General features: G+C 42.6%; 1 protein-coding gene across 2 annotated transcripts in view; it reads left to right on the top strand.

Moving 5' to 3' along the window:
• The window catches only part of mxi1 (max interactor 1, dimerization protein), a 47,500-nt gene extending 27,266 nt beyond the window's left edge, over positions 1–20,234 (top strand). For both annotated transcript variants that reach the window (XM_054778689.1, XM_054778690.1), the window contains exons 4-6: positions 15,667–15,781; positions 17,253–17,436; positions 17,613–20,234. In XM_054778689.1, coding sequence (XP_054634664.1) covers positions 15,667–15,781; positions 17,253–17,436; positions 17,613–17,776 — 463 coding nt within the window. In that variant the 3' untranslated portion in view covers positions 17,777–20,234. The remainder of the gene's footprint in view (positions 1–15,666; positions 15,782–17,252; positions 17,437–17,612) is intronic.
• The last annotated feature ends 217 nt before the right edge of the window (positions 20,235–20,451 follow it).

Below are 20,451 nucleotides of genomic sequence, written 5' to 3'. Positions count from 1 at the left end.
CAATCTTGAAAGAGCTTTCTTTGACACCGTAAATAAGAGCGGCTAGACTTGCAGGATTTATAGTAAATAGGAGAGAAGAGCATGCCTTCCATTTCATTATCTCTGAGGTTGTGGGTACAATGAGAGGATGTGGGAGCCTTGGATCCTTTCAGTGTAATCACATATCACCTCGGCCTGTTCTCGCTATTCTCCTTGGCAGGCTCCAGTAAAAAGATGGGAACATTGGAGCCAGTGTGTTAAATATAGACAAGAGTTGATGTGTCACTGTAGTGTTCAGATGTGATGCCACACATGGCAACGCAGTTGGTTGGCTAGATCTGGCAGACTGCAGTGTCCATGCTGGGTTGCATTGTTTTGTAGTAGTTCAAGCAACACAGTGTGAATGCTGTTTCTGTCACTCCTTCCACATTTTTGTTTTCATTCTTCTGAGTGTTTCCTTCACCTCCCCCTTGTCCTGCTTATCCTTTGCTGGCCCAGGTAGTCCTGTAACATACCAGCATGCCAAAATCCACTCGTATGTCTTTTTATCTTACTACTCAAGTACACGCTGTGTTCTCTTGGATTTTTTTTTTGACACTAAAAGACAAATTAAAATTTCTGTCACTGAGGAAAGTGAGTAAAATTGAAATGGTAATCCATCTTTTTAGAAGCGCACTTGTCAGAATCATTTATAATCCCTCGTCTTTGCCAGCAGTTAATCCAATTCCTTTACAGAACATGCCCCACTGTAAGCTATATGTATCAAACGAAGTTGTTCACCCAAGTGTGTCAGGCTTATACCATGATTCTACTGCAGCAGACTTATAAGTGTTGAAAAAAAAGTCTCAGTCAAGCTGAACTATGAGAGAGAGCGCCAATTTTCAACAATTGAATCCGCTGAATCTAACTGCAGGTCTTGATAACCTCTGCGATGACAGATGTCATCGTGACAACAGAGCCCACAGGAGCAACCTAAAAAGGAAAAAAAAAACATGCCAAATTGTCCTACTGTGCAGTGAGACCAGATAGTACATGGGTTCTGCTGCCTTCATCATGCACCCCCAAAATCCCTATTAATAGGGACGGGAATTAATACGATTTTTACGATATCCGATTCCATTTCCGATTCTGCTTAACACAGTGGTGTCCAAAGTGCGACCCAGGGGCCATTACGGCTCGCTGCTCTATTTTTATTGGCCCTCGGCACATTCTAAAGATGCGGTTAAAGAAGAAAACGTACAAAAAAACCCAGCAAAAAAGCAAAAGCAAGGCGCTAAAAAGGAAAAAAAGAACAGTCATTTTACAAGAATAAAGAACAAATAAAATAAAAAGTAAAGGAAAAAAGGTGTAATATGAGAAACAAAAAAACAAAGAAATAAAGTTACAATTTTAGGGAAATTAGGTTGGGTAAAAGCTATAATATTAAACAGAAAACACGTAAAAAAAAAAAACAAGAGAAAACGGATAATACCCTTTGTCACTGATAACACAAAACTGAGATGCAGGCTGTTGTTGTTTTTTTTTCTTTAAATATCAAAAACGTCTTTGCATATCTTCATGGCCCCCGCATCCTATAATTTTTCAGGATGCCACCCTCGATGGAAAACGTTGGGACAACCCTGGCGTAACTATTTGGTTCTTTATCGATTCTCTTATCAATTTTCGTTTGGGGGGAAAAAAGGAGAACAAACCGGTCATTAGCAATAACTAGTTAGCTACCACAGACTGGTAGAAGATCTGTAGCAGCTTCTTGCCTATGTTGAAGGACGCCAGCCTTCTGAGGAATCGTTTGCAAACAAGGAATTGAAACACTGACAACTGGCTCTCAACAAGAACTGTTTTTTGATTCTGATCCCTACCTATTATGTCTGATAAATTACGTATGAAATAAGACAAATTCGTTTTTACACCTCCACTGACAAGGTTATGTTGATTGCTGTTTGTTTTTTAGTTTTCAGTATTGCCCAAAACTACCTAAGTGTTATTTGTCATAATACACTAGTAATTAATGCTTGAATCCTTATGACAACATTCCATCTACAATTTGGTACAGATCCAGGTTGTTGAGCGTTGTCGGGGTTTTTTCACTTTTAGTTTTATTATTTTTCACATTTTGATCTTGACAATTTACAGCCAGTCAGTATTAAAGACTTAACTTGCAATTAATTATGAACTATTACATTTTCATTTACCCTCCACCACCAGAAGACCCTAAATCACTATCAGGGAATGGAATGTTGGGACCAGCCGTAATGTCTACTTGCCTGAATTTGTTTTGGCTGATATGTGAAATAGTTATACCTCATTTGCAGTTCTCTATAGATTGTGGTTGTACCTGTCGTTCATTTATACCTTATTTGCAGTTCTCTACAGATTGTGGTTATACCTGTCTTTCATTGTAGTTTGTGTAAGAACCTGACCATTGCCAGATCATATAATTTGACTTAACAGCCAACTGTAACGTTGCTAAGAGTTATTAATTCTTCAAGAAAGACATTTGAATTTACTATTAGGTGTCACATTTTTCTTATGGTATTCTGGGTAGCCCTAACTGGTGGGAACTGAACTGAGCTCAGTTGTTGGAAGCCTCGGGGTTGGATGAGCTGTTAAGCATGAAAAAGCCTGGGCTACATTTTCTCTGGCTGTGCTAAAGCTTTCTGTTCTCTCCCCAGTGAGTGTAGCCTATTCTCAGGCCCTGCTGCAGGGCCTGGGACTGCGATCGTTTGTTCTTACCAACGTGACGGCTTGTAAGCTTTTCTTGGCCCAGAAAAGCCGCTTACGGGGCTTGATCTTTGGTCTGGTGAGCCCAGTTAGAGCATGTACACGTGTTGGAGCACATTCATCCACATTCACCCGCCCCCAAACACACAAACACACACACACAAACACAGGCCACCCGGTGCTATTCTTTAATAGCATCGCTTGATGCTGGCTTAACCAACGATGGTGTCAGAGGACAAGGAAGTAACTGACAGGCTGATGGGATGAGCAGAAGAATAGTCAAACACACCTGACTAAGGGTTACTTAAAGCAGCAAGCAATCCTAATCTAGCCTCCCCAGTGTGCCATTGTGTGGACAGTGGGCATTTCCACCCTGTAATTAACACAGTGAAATATGAATCAGTATTAGGTCAGACGATCTGGTGATGGCTACAATCAGAATGAAATAATGCCCAAGAGATGGTATAAGTCTCTTGTTTTGGACATGTGTTTTTACTTCTCTGAAGATGACTGATTCCTGTCATCTAAAAAACTACACAAAAGAAGATCTTGTAGGTGTGTAAAAAAAGGAGCTTTTCAGAAGCTTTTTGTTTATTGACTCTGCCAATTGCCCGGTGACTTACCTCAGAAGAGATTTCACAGATGTATCAAAGTCAATAAACCTGAAAAGAAACTGAGAATACGAAATAGATCAAGGCTCTTTTGTTATTAATCCAGTAATTGAAAAAATATAAAATGCAAAAGTAATGATAAATAAAAACATACATCTGTTCCACTTAGTATCCCATTATTAGAAAAGAACCTGCTGTAACACTTTCACCACTGAATGATGGTGGTAAAGTACGTCAGTTAAATATTGTCATCTGTCACGTGGTATCTTGTCTATCCCCTCTGACCTTTAATTTTTGTCTTGGCCTGTTGTTATGCCTTTATGCTACCTACGAGTTTCCTGGCAGCATTTTGTAAAAGGGCAGTGTAACCAAACATGATCATATGACACAGTCAGCAAGTTTAAACCAAGTGAAAACACTTTGTATATGTTCAAATAAATTCAACCCAGGAAACTGACTTTATAGCCAGGCTCTGAGGCAGTACAGTATGTGATTTTTGCCGTACATTGTTTGTTCGACATGTGCCGTTATAAACATTCTGTCAGGGTTGTTGACACATAGACAAAGTTGATGTTACATACTGTTCCAGGAGACCTACTCTGGGATTTTTCCTTCCCCTTTCTGGAGCAGATTGTCACGTTTGCTGCTAAGCTAACTTAATCTGTACCTTAAGGAGATGGTTGGGGGTTGGGGGGGAGTGAGCAAGACAAGATGGAAAGAGGAAAATAGAAACAAGACACGATTAGTCTACATCTGACTGGCCTCTATTTTTAGACCTACAGCTGGGGAAATGGGGAGAAAACACCACTGCCTTCTGACCAATCACATAGGTTAGCTGTGCACCAATGAGAGACATGCAAATAATAATAATCATTGAATAAAGTTGCCATTTCTTTTAAACTGCCTTCAAATGCTTCCACATCATTATGACTCAGACTGAATCTGTGTTAACACTCTATTGGAAAATAAGACTCGTGTTGCCAATGTGTAAGTCCAAGCAAGATGCTCATCATACTGTATATGGGGAAATAACGTGAATAATGTGTACATAATCTGGCTACAGTGCCAAAAAGGATGGCTTTTTGGCTGTCAAGTGGTGATAATCAGCCGTGAGCCCATCCTTGGGGTGCCCACTCGGAAAGGCTGTTTGGAGAAGTGACCACCGTACGAAATATTTTGTGAGAGGTTGAAGCACTGGATGACTGGAAGTTGTACAGACCTCTGCAACCAATAGACACGGGGTCAGATCAAGATTGAGGGTGCTACGCTTCAGAGTTCTGTGTTTAAATGATTTAGAAAAACACAGATCCGCGTGGCACAATGTGATGCATCCCGGTCAAAAGGTCAGTCGAAAAACACTAAAAGCCTTGACACATGAATGTCTATTCGCACTGTGTAATTCCTACATACAATATTAGGATTACATACTGTACCCCTCCCCAAACACACACATAAACCCCACCACCCTCCTGAATCAACATCTGGCTGGATCTCTGTTTTTTTCACCAGACTTATTTCAGAAGCCCGTCCATGTTAGTGTTTTAATCCAAAGCTCCTGCCGTTAACTTTTGGGTCACACTGGGCTAAAGGGTAAAGTCTGCATTCATCTGTGGGGTAAGGTTGCATTGTGTAGAGAAATTGAGATGCTATAGTTCTCGATTATTCACGTCGGATGTTGCATGTTAGGACACGCATATAGGCGGTAGAAGGATTGAGTGGGTTGAGTGGATATCCAATCACGTGATCTGTATATGTTATTATTAAAGAGATTTAGTGAAGGTATATATGCAGCTTTGGCCATCAACATCTCTGTCTCTTTGTCTGCGGGCTTCCTCTGTTTTTTTTGTTTTTTTTTTGCTTGCTTGTTTCTCATTGGAGCAGATTAAAAGGCAGTGTGCACGTGTGAACTAATCCATGAGTTAGTGATGGGTTTCAGCCCCAGAGTCTCTTGGCCCTGTCATGCAGCTCGCACATTCCCCCACAGCCCCCCTGCTCTCGTCTCTCACCAGTGAACTTTACACGAGCATTTGTGTGTATGTAAGCACGTGTTTATGCCTGTGAGGGCTGCTTGAGGAGGGTCAATTTGCTGCTGAATTCTTTCATTCTGAATGTCTTTTTTTCTCCTGAGGTTTAAATTTTGCTCATGTGTCCTCAATCCCTTCCCTGCACTGTTACTGTGGGTCACGACGTATGCTGACACTGTGGCCTCAGCAGGTTAGCATGTCAACAGCATCTGTCTGCCTAATAATCAACTTGGGTTTCCTTGTATTTACTACTCATGGCCATGGCATTGGTGAGGCAAGGCGAGTTTGTGCAAATCCACATTGGTTTATATATTCCTCTTAACATGTTATTGAGCCTCAGCTAGTAGCGTTGCATTGAATATATGAGCATTTTGCAGAACAAGACTATATACTTCCACTCAGTAAATCTCTTTTTTTGGGATTGAGGTCACAACCGCATGGTCAGAACTATCAAAGTCCTGTTCCCACCCACCCACATGCAGGCGCAAATTTTCGCTCCTCTGCATTTCCTTCAAGTTATCTGCTATGTAACCAGCATATAGGTCAGAAACCATCGCAGTTCCCAAGGAATTCCCTTACTTATCAATATCAGTTTCATTTTTATACAGGTGAGTTTGGGATAGGTGTGGGTAATACGAAGAAACTTGTTGCTTAGCTCATAGGTTGTCATTTTGTGACAATTGATCACATTTTTAGCACCCAAACTAATCACGTTTAGTCTGCTGTTCATTATTCATTATTTATAATCACAACCAGATGAATGACTTCATATTAACAGATTTTTATGCTTGTAATTATGAAAGCGTTCTTATACTTATCTACAGCCCTCACCGGCTGTCCCCATCCAAATGACAGAATGTGAACTGTAATGTGCTTATGGCACTTGCCATGACTAAACCTAACCTAAACCTAAATGAGCGCTGGTTTGTGCCCGTGGCTAGTTTCTGGGCAGATTAGAGACACAGCACCCTCTCCTCCCCCACTCTCTACATCTCTCACCCGCTCTATCTCACTTCAACTCTTTCTGCATCTCTCCCATCTGTCCATATTTCATAAAGGAGATGAGGGAATCATCAGTCAGACAGTAGAGAAGTGGCTGTAGAGAAATTGTTTCTCTAATCTGGAATGTGCACAGGTATGGACACATGACGGACTAACGGTTGTGTTTGCAGAAAACAAAATAGAACTTTCAGAATGTTATCAGTGTACAACTGGCAAACACACAGATCTGTCTTAGGGCTGAATTATTAAAGAGTGTGGTATTGATAAACTTTGACTTGTGTGATTGACCACTAGTAGGAACAACATAGATTTCCTTATCTTGCACATTTTCCTCAACAGCCCGCTGTCTAATTTAGAATAGGACTATAGGATTTTTTACTGCTGTCAATAGGAGGGTAAAGATCTTCCTCTGTTTGAAGCCTGTATCACAGCATCTGTACAAATAATAGTACCCTAATCCAAACTATAATATATCATACATTTCAAATGAATGCTGTGTCTTTTTACTGATTTGTGAGTCTCACTCTAAACATGATACACATGATGCTGGTGGTCCACATGAAGTTTTCATGTCCTAGTGAGCATTAGCATTTCAGCAGTGGTTCTCTCTTTCAATTTGATGAGCTGGGAGCCTCATCTTGTTAGTGGAAAATAATTGTGGCTGACTGAGAAGGTGGGTAGGACTTGCCATAACTTCACTTGCTAAATCCAGAAGTTTTCTCCATATAATTTAGTCTCCATCTGTAAGAGCCATTTACTGAACTTAAAATTCATGGTTCACATCATAAAGCTGTGGGCTAAAGCACATATGGTGGGCCCCAGTTTGGCGCCCAGTCTGGTGGCTCTGTAATGAGTGTTCCAGCAGTGGTAGCTTCCCCATTAAAACAGCCTATTCAGTCAGGTGCTATGGGTTGTATGGGGGAACATGTGACTGTGTGCTCATGTGAGCGAGAAAGACAGAGAAGGATGCACTGCTCCATGGAACAGAGTCATACAGAAAAACTGGGGGGATGTGAAACAGGAGAGAATTGTGAAAAAAAAAGAAATGCACTACTTTTTGTGCTAATCAACTATCTACTGAATTGCTGAGCCAGCTCAGAGAAGCTTGTTGTTGATTTGACTTTGCTTTATAATGTCACTTAATTAAAATAGAGCCAAAATGGATTTAGTCAGTGTCATCATATTGCAGTTTGTTGTCCAAGGCATTAGGTTGAAAAACAACATGAAGTTTCCCTGATAGAACACTAGTTTTAAAGTAATGCCTTTCATTTCACATGCACTCATCTGCCCTTGGCAGAGTTGAAAGCACGATGGGATCAACAGCAGCCAGTCACAGTCACAGCAAAGCATCATGGGGGATGGATGTATGAACTGCCACGTGAGCTGAGCCCTTCCCATCTCAATGTATATTGCATGTCACCCTCTGCAGTATGTATTCATGTGCCACATACTCGCTTCTTTTTCTTTATGTATGATGTGGGAACGCTTACATGTGATTTGCCTGGTCGTCTGGACAATTTCAACCAGCTACACCACGTGCTAGCTATTTATAAGTGGAAGAGTAGAATTAGGATGCTCTTAGCACAGAAAGCAAAACAAACTGCGTGCCCATGTAGTGAGTTTGATTTAATTGCATTTCTCCCCACCGTGAGATAATTTGACATTGACCTAATGTAGTGCCCATGGACATGGATTAGACTGCTTTAAATGAGGCTTTGAATTACAAAATACTCAACGCGTTTCTCTAATCTTTGACACTGTCACTGTGAATTAGGATTTCCAGCTGCTTCCAATGAATGAGCCTTGACTCGAAAGAAGATGGAAAGTTGATTTCCCTTGCAAAGTCAAGGTATTCGTTTTTTTTCTTTTAAAAGATTAGACTGTAATAATTTTGATTTCCTTTCTTTAAGTCAATTTAGGAGATTTACCTCTGAGTGGGACAACGCTGATGTGTAATTAGTGTAATAACTGGGTGAAGGGTCAGATTTTCTCTCCCTCTGCATGTAATAGAATTGGGTCAAAGTGTGTGTGTGCGTCTGTGTGTGTGTGTGTGTGTGTGTGTGTGTGTGTTAAATGGGTTTGTAATAGTGGGGGATTTGCCATGGAGAAGTGTATTGACTGTTATCTGGGCTGGAAATGTGACCCTCCCTTTAAGAGCACAGCCAGTAATTATGTCAGACATCTCAGCCTGAGAAGTTATCTATTATTTATGTATTCACAAGTTTGGAATCTAGGACAGCCTTTTTTCCCCTCCGTCGCTGGTGCTTTAACTTAAAGTTCTGCTTCAAGCGTCTTTTTGAATGAAGAATAAGGAGAAACTGGGGTTGGTTTATCATTGCTGTTTTCAAAAATGAACAATCCTCCTCATGCTTGTTTTATTGCAATTAATTTATTTACAGTATACCGAGACTACTGGGATGCTCATGCTACAAAATGATTTCATTCATTTTTCACACTTTATCCTGTTCAGGGTCACGGCTATCCTAGCTAACTTTGAGGGGTCAGGTACCAGTGTATTATTTAAAAAGTGTTTGCAATATTGTTGTTTATTTTGCCATGACTACTACATGTTCAAAAGAGAATTCAAAACCTTCCTGTTTCCATTGTCACTTTTCTCTTTAATCCTCATTGGAATACAGTCGTCCCTCGTTTATAGCAGTTAATTGGTTCCACACCCGACCGCAATAAATGAATTTCCGCAATATAGGATTCAAAGTTATTAAATGGAATATTTTTGTAGTTAGAGCATAGAAAACCTGTTTATGACTTTCTTTTAACATTATTAGATCCCTGTAGACATGAAATAACACCACTATAGTCACTTTTACACACCTATTATTCATTGTTTGTTCCACATTGCACAACTCTTATGCTGCAGGGACTCAAGACGGCTGCAAGCTAACCAGTTAGCCTCCATGTTTTCTTCTAAACTTAAGAAGCCAAAAACAAGCACTTCCACAAAGAATGGGAAGAGAACGTTGTTTCACTCGGTCATATCAGACATGCCATGGCTGACTTTGTGACTTCATGCAGTGAGTGTTAAGGTAATGTAATGTTAGCTAATGTCTCATCAATGTTTTGTGCTATTACTGCCGCCTAGTGACCAGAATATTACATATCACTTGCATTTCAATATGTTTGACTAATAATAGACCATAGTATACCACGAAATAGCGATAATTTATTAATTGATTTATTTCTGAAAAAACGTGATATTGTGAGTAACGACTGTAGTCTTAAACTAGGACAGCATCGATTGTTCTAGTTATTTCCATCCATCCATCCATTTTCTATACCGCTTCTCCTCATTAGTGTTGCGGGGGCATGCTGGAGCCTATCCCAGCTGACTTCGGGCGAGAGGCGGGGTACCATGTTGTGGATTTTATTTCTTTTTTTTTTTTTTGCCTGAGTGAAGCATGTGTTATTGTTGGTGTAAGGGTGTCCTGGACAATTCCTTGGCGTGTGTTTGTGTGTGTGTGTGCGTGTAGGGATGATAGCGGAGCGAGGGAGGTGAGTGGTGAACCACACTTCTTTGAACTGAGAAAAAGAGATGTACATGTGATGTGCGTTGGTTCTGAGCAGGTGGGCAGCTCTCATATACCAGCTGGAGAGAGAATCAAAGCGCTTCTGAAAAATAAAATCCACATTGGAGGCAGTTTTCTCACATTTCAAAACTCTAGTGAAGCTGCTACTAAGAGGGGGGGGTGCACATTAGTGATGACAGTGGTTGGTACTTGGTTGTGGTTGTGTAGCACATGTAAGTATAGTACATGCATACACTTGGTTCTGCAAACGGAAATAAGTGAAAGTTCAATGCAGTGCTATAGACAAGGCACAGTGCCCGTGTGATCGGCAGGGAGTCGAGATGAGGGAGGGGTGTGGATGCGGAGGAGAGGCAGGGTGCAGTGACCCATGGTCGGCTGGCTGCTTGCTCACATGTCAAAGCCAAAAGGCAGAGCTGCCCTCCTGCGTACCCATCTGGGGACCATCAGGAACACAAGTCTCACACACACACACACACACACACACAAACATAGAGACTTGCATAAATAAGCACACACACATGGAGTTCAAGTGCCTCATTTGTCTGGTTGTCATACAAGAGATCATACACTGACTGGGCACAGCATTAGGCACACTGGCATGTTGTTCTTAGCAGTCCTCAGTCATACCAACATAAGTTAAATGGACTGCAGACTAGGCATGGGGTGGTTACCGGTTTCAAGGTATACCACGGTTTGAAAAAGGCATGGTGTTAAAACTAAAATTTTGCATCATACCATTCCTACGATATGAGAGAACGTGCAGGTCCAGCGCAGCCACTATGTGGAAATACTGCTGTCACTTCCTGTATTATTCCTCGTTGTCGGAACTGGGCTTCGATGTGTTGAAACAACAGGCGTGTGCTGTGTTGCCATGCGTCAGGCGTAGGTAGCACAGGTGTCGTTAGCTACCTTGTAAGCATTGAACGGTGCCAGTATGTCCGCGATGTTGTGGGTCGACATATTACTCACATCAAGGGTCTCCAAATGTGAAATTAGAAATTAAAAAATGAAATTAGAATACCGTGTAACCGTCAAACCATGATATTTTTCCGCAAGGTTATCATACTGTCTAAATCTCATGCCAGCCCGTGCCTACTGCAGATAAAGTCGAGAGCTGTTTACATGATACGAACCTGTCATCAATGTGTCAAGTAGTTAATTTGTCAAAAACAATGGACTCTGCAGTGTTCAGTGTGCAACTATTTATGGTAACGAGATGCAGTATTAGTTGAGGCTTATGCTCTCTTAAACTCTGGGGACCTACATGATAAGCTATCCTTTCCAGCATGGCCTTTAACCTCTTAGTGGCACATTTACAGATAGGAAGAACTGACATCATAAACCTGCATCCACTTTGCAGCTATCATTTCTCCTCTTTCTTCTTAACAACAAGTGTTAAACTTTATTGGCCATGAAATACTAGCCTGCTGGGTTTGACTTTCGACTAACAGATTGTCTGTAGTTTTCATGGCCTTTACTTACAAAATAAATAGAAATACACTGCCTCTCTTCCTGTAGTCTTGAAGAGTTGTGTAGTTATCAGTGTTCCTCACAAGAGTCTGGCGTGTGTCCAGACATCGGGACAAATGTAGACACGTAGACATTTTACTATCCTGTCTATCACTGAAAGGTACATTGAGGGTGTTCGAAGGCAACATGCTGCCAACCAGCCACTTGTGTTACTAAAACAGGAGATCACAAGGTACAAAAGATAGCACTAGAAAGAACAGAACCTGAACTCCTGAGTGCTTTGACAGAACAGTCCAAAAATTGGACATGACTTTCTGGTCTACAAAATGACGCTAGTGCACACGTGATAGGATTCTTTCTCAGGAAAATTATTATATTTTTTCTTAATTATGGTTTGCAGCCAGCTAAAGCATATGTTCAAAATTTTTCCTTGCTTATGATGTGTTGCCATAGCAACATGTCAACCAGTGTAGTGGGATGCATATTCATAGCATCTTTTGTGTGTAGCTGTGTGCTCTTTTCTGTAATTGCCAGCTGTCTACAATGGAAAAACAGTGGAAACACAATAAAATGCTCACCGAAGTGGTACTGTTCTAGGCTTATATGACTCATCACAGGCCTTTTGGACCTTTTCTATGCCGGGTGGAACCGCCGCTGGGCTTAAACCTATGTGACAGCATGACAATTCTTCCATAACATCATTGCCATGTGGATGTTAAATGATTCTTGTGATTTTTGCAAAGCCTTGGCAAGTGACCTCACATGGTCGCAAAAAGAAATCTTGGTGGAGCCACGTGGTTTTACTCTGTGGGTGTTTCATCTTCATTGCAGCAGGTGAGAGGCGTGTGAGGTCAAAGGAGAACAGGAATGGTAAGTTGAGGTGTTTTTGGTTGTCTGTTCAGATAGTGATTTCAGTCTTGGTAAGGGTGGAAGAGAATTATTTTGGGCTTTGGGGTCTGGAATTTGTTAACTGGAGTCTTGGTCTGACAGGCCACAGACATTCCCCTCACATGACCCACACTCTAGCTTTCTTTATCTGTCACATGTACTGCAGCCCATAAGTAAAGTGACTTTAGAAGTGTCCACATACAGTAGGCTTAGTGACTGGAATAATAAAGTTTTGGTTTTCGTTGCACTTTCTGGAATTAATTAATAACAAAAACTATGTATGCACAATTTTTTTTAAGCCAATACAGACAGTAACTTCCTGCTTCAGGAAACTGATTGAACTGTAGTTTATGCACACCTGGAAGTAAGAACTACTCAAACAAAGTTGGAATTCACAAACTACCTATAGATCTGTCCTAGCAAAGTATCATGACATTGCTACTATTAACAAAATATTTGACAAAAATAGAAGTACAGAAGTACCGTGGCTCCAGGGGGTTTCTAGCCGACAAAAGCCAGTCTCTTAAACGATGGTCAAGGGCTCGTCATCTAGCGCCATCATTTCCATGATGAAATCATAAATCGCTTTAACCCTCAGGTCATCTCTGGCAAACTGTTTGCACTTTTCAAAGGCTGCAGTGATAGGAACAAGTCCTGGGCCCTGACCAATGTAGCGATGCTGTCGTTTCAGGTGGCTGATGAGGTTTGATGTATTGAGGCTCGATGTTTTGTTTCCCCCTCATCGTGGGATGTTTTCCGAGCATTTGGAGCATTTGGCGAAATGTCTGTCCTCTGAATCAGTGAAGAAGTCCGACAGAGTCAACGCCATGTTTGTTTACAAGTGAGCTCAGGGGTCATAGAAAAGGAGCACTTGATTTGCTCAGCCTAAGCCATCTACAGCACAGTACGGGTCATCTCGCCTCACTGGAGCTTTTTTTTAAAAAAGTGTTATCGGATTTATTGGTATGATCTCATAATTCCTCATATCACCCCGATAATTAGTGCACAATTATCATGATAACGAAAACCGAGGTACCACTGTACTTGGTTAATGACATGGTGGTTGTATCGCTGACTGAAATAGTCAGTTACAGTCGGGTTTATTTTGGTCAAACAAATACAACAAAACACATCCTGTCTCTTGTATATGTTCCCTCGCATTACTCACCACACAGCGTGTTATCAGTTTTTTAATGGTCCTAAGCAGTGTGTCACTGCCTGTTACCATGGAAATGCAGCTTTTCCTCTCGATGTAGCCTGTGTTTTGGACAGCTGAGTTATTCGGCTTACGGTCAGTCTCTTCATCAGCCTTTTATTTATTTATATATTTTAGTGAAAGATGGAGGCTGGCCATGTATTAGAGAACAGTCCAACATGGCCCATCTCCCAGGTGGAGCCAGGCTGCTCTGTACTGTCAAATGATAATATGGTGGTTGAAGCATGGTTCTGGGCGTCCACACGAGGCAGACACACTAACTTTGCTCGGCCCCGTGAGCAGAAGATAAGGCGTAGACAGAAGACCTTAGCCAGACTGATACATATCAGGCTAACCGCTAGACTAGAAGCGTGCTTTGCGTGCGTGTCTTGTGACCTCTAAACTTTTAGCACCGCAGATTACATCAAGGCACCTCCTCCTACTCAAGGAGCGGTTAAAGCGCACCCACGTATATAGTTGCACTGCTCTAATGGCTTGCACTCCTGTCCTTATCAGTGGCATTCATGCATAGCTTCACGTCCCATCCCAGCACACTGACAGACAGATATTCTAGGCTGCACTCATATGTCTCCACTAGCATTTAAAGCAGCATACCGCAGCAGAAAAGTAGTCTGCCTGAGCAAAAGTTGGAGCGTTGAGTTCTTGTTGTTTTCATCTCATAAGTGTGGGTCACTACACAGAGCCCCCAGACTCCTAATGGCCCTCCACCCATCTACTCAGTCAAGCTGAAAGGGCAGCTCCTGTTAATGGAGCACTGATTGTGTTATAGCCATAATTATCTCCCTTTATCTCTCAACTCCGGGCCATTAGCAGGATAGATGTCACCCCAAGCCTTCCCCCAGTCGCCCAATAAGACACTGTCTAGATGATGGAGCGTATGGGCTGAGCAAGGTCCAGGAAATGCCATTACACCTTTCTTCCCTTCACGACAGCACCCATCATCCAAAACTTATTTGTTATAGAGACGAGTGGGGTAACAGAAGCTGGCTGAGAGAAACACCAGCAGAGGCTCACGTATCGCCCAGAAGCTTAAACCATATGTAACCTGCTGAGGCACTGGCTTTAAGTCTAAGCTATCTGACAATGCATGAGCCGGTTCTGGAGCGTTGGCTTTTTTCAAGCATGTCACAAAGTGCACATGTGCAGTACAGTACATCCCAAGATTACAGAGAACATCTTGCATTAGGGTGTTGAAGTGGAAATCTTTCCTATGTCCTCATTAGCACTCAGCTGTAAATGAGTTACTGCCACGGTAAAGCCAGCAACAGTTGACATCTGTGTTTAGCCTTTAAAAGGCCCACTGATTAACACTGACACAAGAGGAAGACAATTGCTGTGGGCTGTCTTTTTGGGTGGCATTCCCTGAGCATCTTCACAGAGATACACTCAACTGCATTTGGAAAGTCTAACTAATGTAACTAGTTCAAACCATTGTATTGGCAAGGAGTGCCTTGCTGAAAACGATTGACACTGTTTAGATCACTGTTTAGATCACTGTTTATGTGACACAAGATCTTGTGTCACATAACAGGATTTCTCGTGGGGTGATAAATAATTATTTAATTAATCACAATAAATGAAAATCCATCTATCCATCCATTTTCTATGCCACTTCTCCTCATTAGGGTCGCAGGGGCATGCTGGAGCCTATCTCAGCTGACTTCAGCCGACAGGCGGGCTACACCCTGGACTGGTCACCAGCCAATCGCAGGGCACATATAGACAAACAACCATTCACACTCACATTCATACCTATGGACAATTTTAGAGTCGCAAATTAACCTAACATGCATGTTTGTGGGAGGAAACCGGAGTACCCGGAGAAAACCCCCACACGCACGGGAAGAACATGCAAACTCCTCACAGATCTTCCCGATCTCCAGACTGTGACTGTGTGGCCAACATGCTAAATAAATGAAAATGTACTTGATCATTTTGATAGCCTCAGTACATTGCCATGGGCGTGTCTGTTTTCCTCGACACTCGCCTCCAAACAGGCAGAAAAGCATTCACCCTGTGCATTGGTTTCAGCACCTTTAGAACAACAGCATGAACGGAGTGAGCCCTTTTGTCAGTGATACAGTCTCTTTGTCTTGGTGGGTGGAGGCGGGGCAGGTAGCATACACACAGAGTGCAGAAGAGGGTAATGAGTGTATCGTCTTGTCTTGTGAAGTGAGTATCTTGTGACACCCCTAACGTTTTGCCCGCAGACGAGCTCACCTCCGGCTGTGTCTGGAGCGATTGAAGGCTCTCATCCCACTGGGCCCGGACTGCACTCGCCACACCACTTTGGGCCTGCTCAACAAAGCCAAAGCACATATAAAGGTGAGTAAACCCTTCAGAGTTACTCTGCTCTCCGAGGCGCTCACAGAAGCTAATCACATGACTCCCAACATGAGTTCGCTCTCACAATTCAAACCAAAACATGTGCAGTGGGTCGTTTAAAACGTGAAGACGGCCTGCCTCATGTTTTCCCATGCACTTGGAGCACAACGTGAGGGCAGCATGCATGTGAAACAGGGAGGGATCGAACAAAGCCCATATTGTTGCAGCCCCCTCCTTCTTGTCCCACAACTGCTGCCGTCAACTTGAGTCTCTCTGATGCTTATCGATGGCCCATTGTTTTGGTCTGTCCCCGAGAGTCACACTCGTCACCACGGTGGTGACATAAGGCTACGATGTGGTGCACAACCCAGTGTCTGTCCACACCTCAGTTGGTTGGCAGCGTGCAAACACAGGAAGCACGTTGTATTTTCCTTCAGGTGTGATGAACATTAGGGCTGTATACACAACATTGAATATTTATTTCATTGCATTTGGAGGACCTCAGGGTCATACTATTTACTACATTGCAACTGTATCTGATGGCTTAACACTATTTATGCAGACCTGCCAACATGTACGCATTTTTCATACACAGCACGCATTTTGGACCCTTAAATACGCTTGTGCACTTTGCTGTGCTCAGGTATGCATTTTGTTGCATTTTATCGGTGTCCAAAGTGCGGCCCGTGGGCCATTTGCAGGGCTGGAAAAGGCATAATGTAATGAGAAGAACCTGAAGTGTTAATAATAACTAATAATAACATAAAGCTGTATCTTTAAATATGTATCCTGTTTTTTAGGCCTTTTACAAAATAAAAAAAAATTTTAAAGTCCTAACACTTTTCAAGGTTGGGATGGGGGTTGACAGGTGAAGTCATGAATTTTCTTCAAGATTGGAAGGTCTGCATATGTCAGATTTTCCCCATTACACAGACGAAGGATACTCAAAAGACAATTTTGTCTGGGAGGACAAACCAACACTACCAACTAGTGGCCTGTCATGCATATCACAGTGTTTCCAGTCCTTTTTGCAGGTCCATGAAAATCATTTATATGATTTATATGATTTATATGATCTGTACAGCCAAATAAAAAAACTATTTTTGTGTGTCGTGTAAACATAGCTTTAAAGGGACGCTATAGGTGAATGCTACATGTGCTGCTTGGGAGCTTAGCTTTGTGCCGCTACGCTTGTATTATCACGCCTTGATTGCCCTTTACAAACACCATCTTTTTAGACTCATTTTTTCAGCTCAATTGTTCCACCCTGCACCTCCTTTCGGTCTTATCTCGTGTATTTATGTGTTTATTGTCCTGCCAACAATCTGCACATCCCCCTCTCTCTCCCTGCTGTTGTTCTTTCATCACTTTTATCTATTCTCTTTCTCTTCTTTCTATCTATTGATTCAAGCATCTGCCTCACCTACCAGTGCTTTGTAGTTAACCTCGCCACCCAATTTATTGTCTCCAGAAACTTGAAGAAGCGGACAGGAAGAGCCAGTACCAGCTGGAGTCTCTGGAACGCGAGCAGAGGCACCTTCAGCGCCAACTGGAGCTGCTGAGAGGAGGCGGCAGCACGGCCGGGGAGGGAGAGAGGATACGCATGGATAGCGTGGGCTCCACCCTCGGCTCTGACCGCTCCGACTCCGACCAAGGCGAGTTGGGCTTTGCATTTACATTTTCTATCAATATTGTGTAGTAACTGATTGAGAAGAAGATTACCTCACCAACCCAAACAATAAATATTTAGCTATTTCTTTGATTTGACCAAAACATGTGTCTTAATAGTCTGCAACAAATAGTTAATGTCCTCTCTGCTGCTTCTCTGCAGAGGAGATTGAGGTGGACGTGGAAAGCACGGAGTTCTCCCATGGAGAGCTGGACAGTGTGAGCACAGCTAGCACCAGCGACTTGGATGACCACAGCAGCCTGCAGAGCATGGCCAGCGACGAGGGCTACTCCTCCTGCAGTGTCAAACTTGCCTTCTCCTCCTAGAGGCTCCACGCCACCATCACCACCACCGCCGCAAACACCTCCTCCTCCTCCTCCTCTTTCTCCCACTTGGCCAACTGCCTGCCCTCCCATCTGGTATATCCGTGCACCCACCCGGCCCTGCTCACGGGCATCCGTTCACCTTCGTCACACCCGCTTACAGCATCTCCCTTGCCCTTCAGCAGCCTCCTGCTGCTCCTCCATGCAGCTGAAACCCCCAAAGGAGGAGCTCTGAACAGAAAATCCAAGACACCTGCAATTTGGTTAAATTTTTTTTTTTTTTTAAGAGATTTGGAAAAGTATTCGCTAGATTTTTAAACCCACCCAATTTGAAATGATTTTTATTGTATTGTCTTTGAAATATCCAAACCCTAATATATCCTAAAATGCACTTAACTAATTCCATAGTTCCATGATAACTCCAAGTTGGTGTCTTTATGGTGTTCATGCGTGGGTGTGCCAGTCAGGCCCGGCTAATGGGAAGCACACGGAACAGCGACATCATCTGATGCCCCCTCCGCCGCCACTTTAACTCTCGTCTTATCTTGGACACTTGACTCGGTGCTATTGTGATTTTACACCAACAGGGATGCAGATGGGACACGCAACAGCAAAAGTGGCTCTGCTTCCAAGCTAGCACGGACCAAGACGACAGCAAACGTTATTTCTGTTGAATGTGGGTGCTCGCTGTGTGTGCCCCCACCCCTCGCCTCTCCACAGGCTATCCTGCACTTAAATACTTTTCAGCTGTCCATAGACGCGGCACAAACCTTGGAACTACAGCAACAACAAACTTTTGAAAAGACGTCAACCTTCTTTCCAGCAGTAACAAGCAATAACTCTTCAAGTCATCACTTCACACTTACTCATCTTTCTCCCTTGTGACCGTCCAAAAAGAAGCAAATTAACATTTATTTTTTTTGTACATACAAATAGCTTAATAAATTAATGTTAAAAATGAGTTGGACAAAAAAAAGTTAGAGCTCATGGATAGAACTTTTGCCTCTGTTGCTGACTTGTGTTTATTGTGCATTTGAAACTCCATATTTGGAAGCGCAGTGGGCGTGGTTTGGACACTTTGTTGCTGGTTGACATCCTCAAGTTACTAATTGTGTTGCTGTCATGTGTTGAAAAAGTTATGCGATGGAGGATGCGGCGTTTAATTTATTACTACACATGATATTCTCTTGGAGTGTGTGAGTGGGTGTGTGTATGTGTGCGCGTGCGTGCGTATGGCATTCCACTGGTGGTCAGATAATCTGTGGAGGAGGAAAAGAAACGGGTTGTTTTGATGTCCGAGTTAGCCACCCCAACTCCACTGGCATTAAGAATTGCACTTCGCCCACAGTTGATTTTACTTGTTTGTGTTTCCTGCCATCTTTCGTTTTCCAGCTCATGAATGAATAGCGTGAGAAATGTGTAATATTTATTTCTCCATCCCTCAAAGAACAGACGCAACGAGGGGAAAAAAAAAGTTAACTTATTTTTGTCCTGTCTTACTTCATTTTCCCCCCTCATTCCTTATTTTAACAACTGTATGTATGTATGTATGTATATGTATGTGATGCTTTACTGGTCTTGTTTTGAGGGAGTATGTGTGTGGGGGGGGGTAACATAATGTAGCCATTTTCTTTTAGTTTGGATGTTTTATTCAATGGACACTTGAAATGTAAAACGGCCCCTAAGCTGCTCCTAGTTGCTGAGCCCGTTGTCGAGTCACTGGCAGATCTTGAGCCAGCTTCTACCCAAACTGGGGTCTAAAAAAAAAAGCCACTTTCCTCTTGTAGGAGGATTGTAGTCTACTTACTAGACGTGTGTTTTAGTTGACAACGTGTGTCTTACATTTACAAGCCCTCCATAAGGACGAGAACAAATCCTTTGGCTTCTCTGAAGGTGTAGTCGACTTTGAGGTTGTTGGCACTGAATCAGAAAGTGACCACTTTGGTGCTCAATCCTAAAAAGAAGAAATGCCAAAACCACGTCCGAACACCTGTGTCCTCTTGCTCTCTCTCGCTTGCTTTGAGGGAAAGTTTACATTCTGCCCCTTGTTTCCATGTCTTTCTTATGTTGCTTTTCATCAACCCACGCTGCATCGCACATCTTCATAAGCTGACTGAGAGTGTGTGTGTGTGCGTGTGTGTGTGTGTGTGTGTGTGTGGTCAACTTTCCAGGCGGCCTTAGCTGTTTTTAACAGGCTAGGCCAAGCCCAGGGAAAGTAGATGTTGCAGTGTTTGCAGGTGGGGTTGTTCTTGTTTTTTGGAAACCACACTCCATTCCAGTGTCGGTGAGGAAAACGGGTCCACGAGGTGAAGTTAAAGGCAACCAAACGAGTCCCTTGTGGGGAGTCGTCCTGTTGTTCTGAACCTGTGATCATCCTTTGTAAAACATGCGCTCTGATGAACGTGTTCTGTTGCAAAGTTGGAAATGCAATACTTAACAATAAAAACATTTTCAAACCTGATCCACTGACTTCACCTGGAACTACTGTCACATGTGCTTTACTTATCTAGCTCCAAACCTTATGTTCATTAACACGCCAGGGGTGTACAAAGTGGGGCTCAGGGGCCAATTATGGCCTGCAGTTAGTCTTTTTTTGGGCGGGGGTCCGTGGCACATTTTTGATGGGAAAAATAAAGCAAAAAGTCAATATGTAAAGAGGGAAAAGCTGAAATGTTGAC

Source organism: Dunckerocampus dactyliophorus, chromosome 6, assembly GCF_027744805.1.
Source record: "Dunckerocampus dactyliophorus isolate RoL2022-P2 chromosome 6, RoL_Ddac_1.1, whole genome shotgun sequence".
NCBI classification, from domain to species: domain Eukaryota; kingdom Metazoa; phylum Chordata; class Actinopteri; order Syngnathiformes; family Syngnathidae; genus Dunckerocampus; species Dunckerocampus dactyliophorus.
Note: the sequence above shows the minus strand (reverse complement) of the source record. Positions and strands in the feature narration are given on the sequence as shown.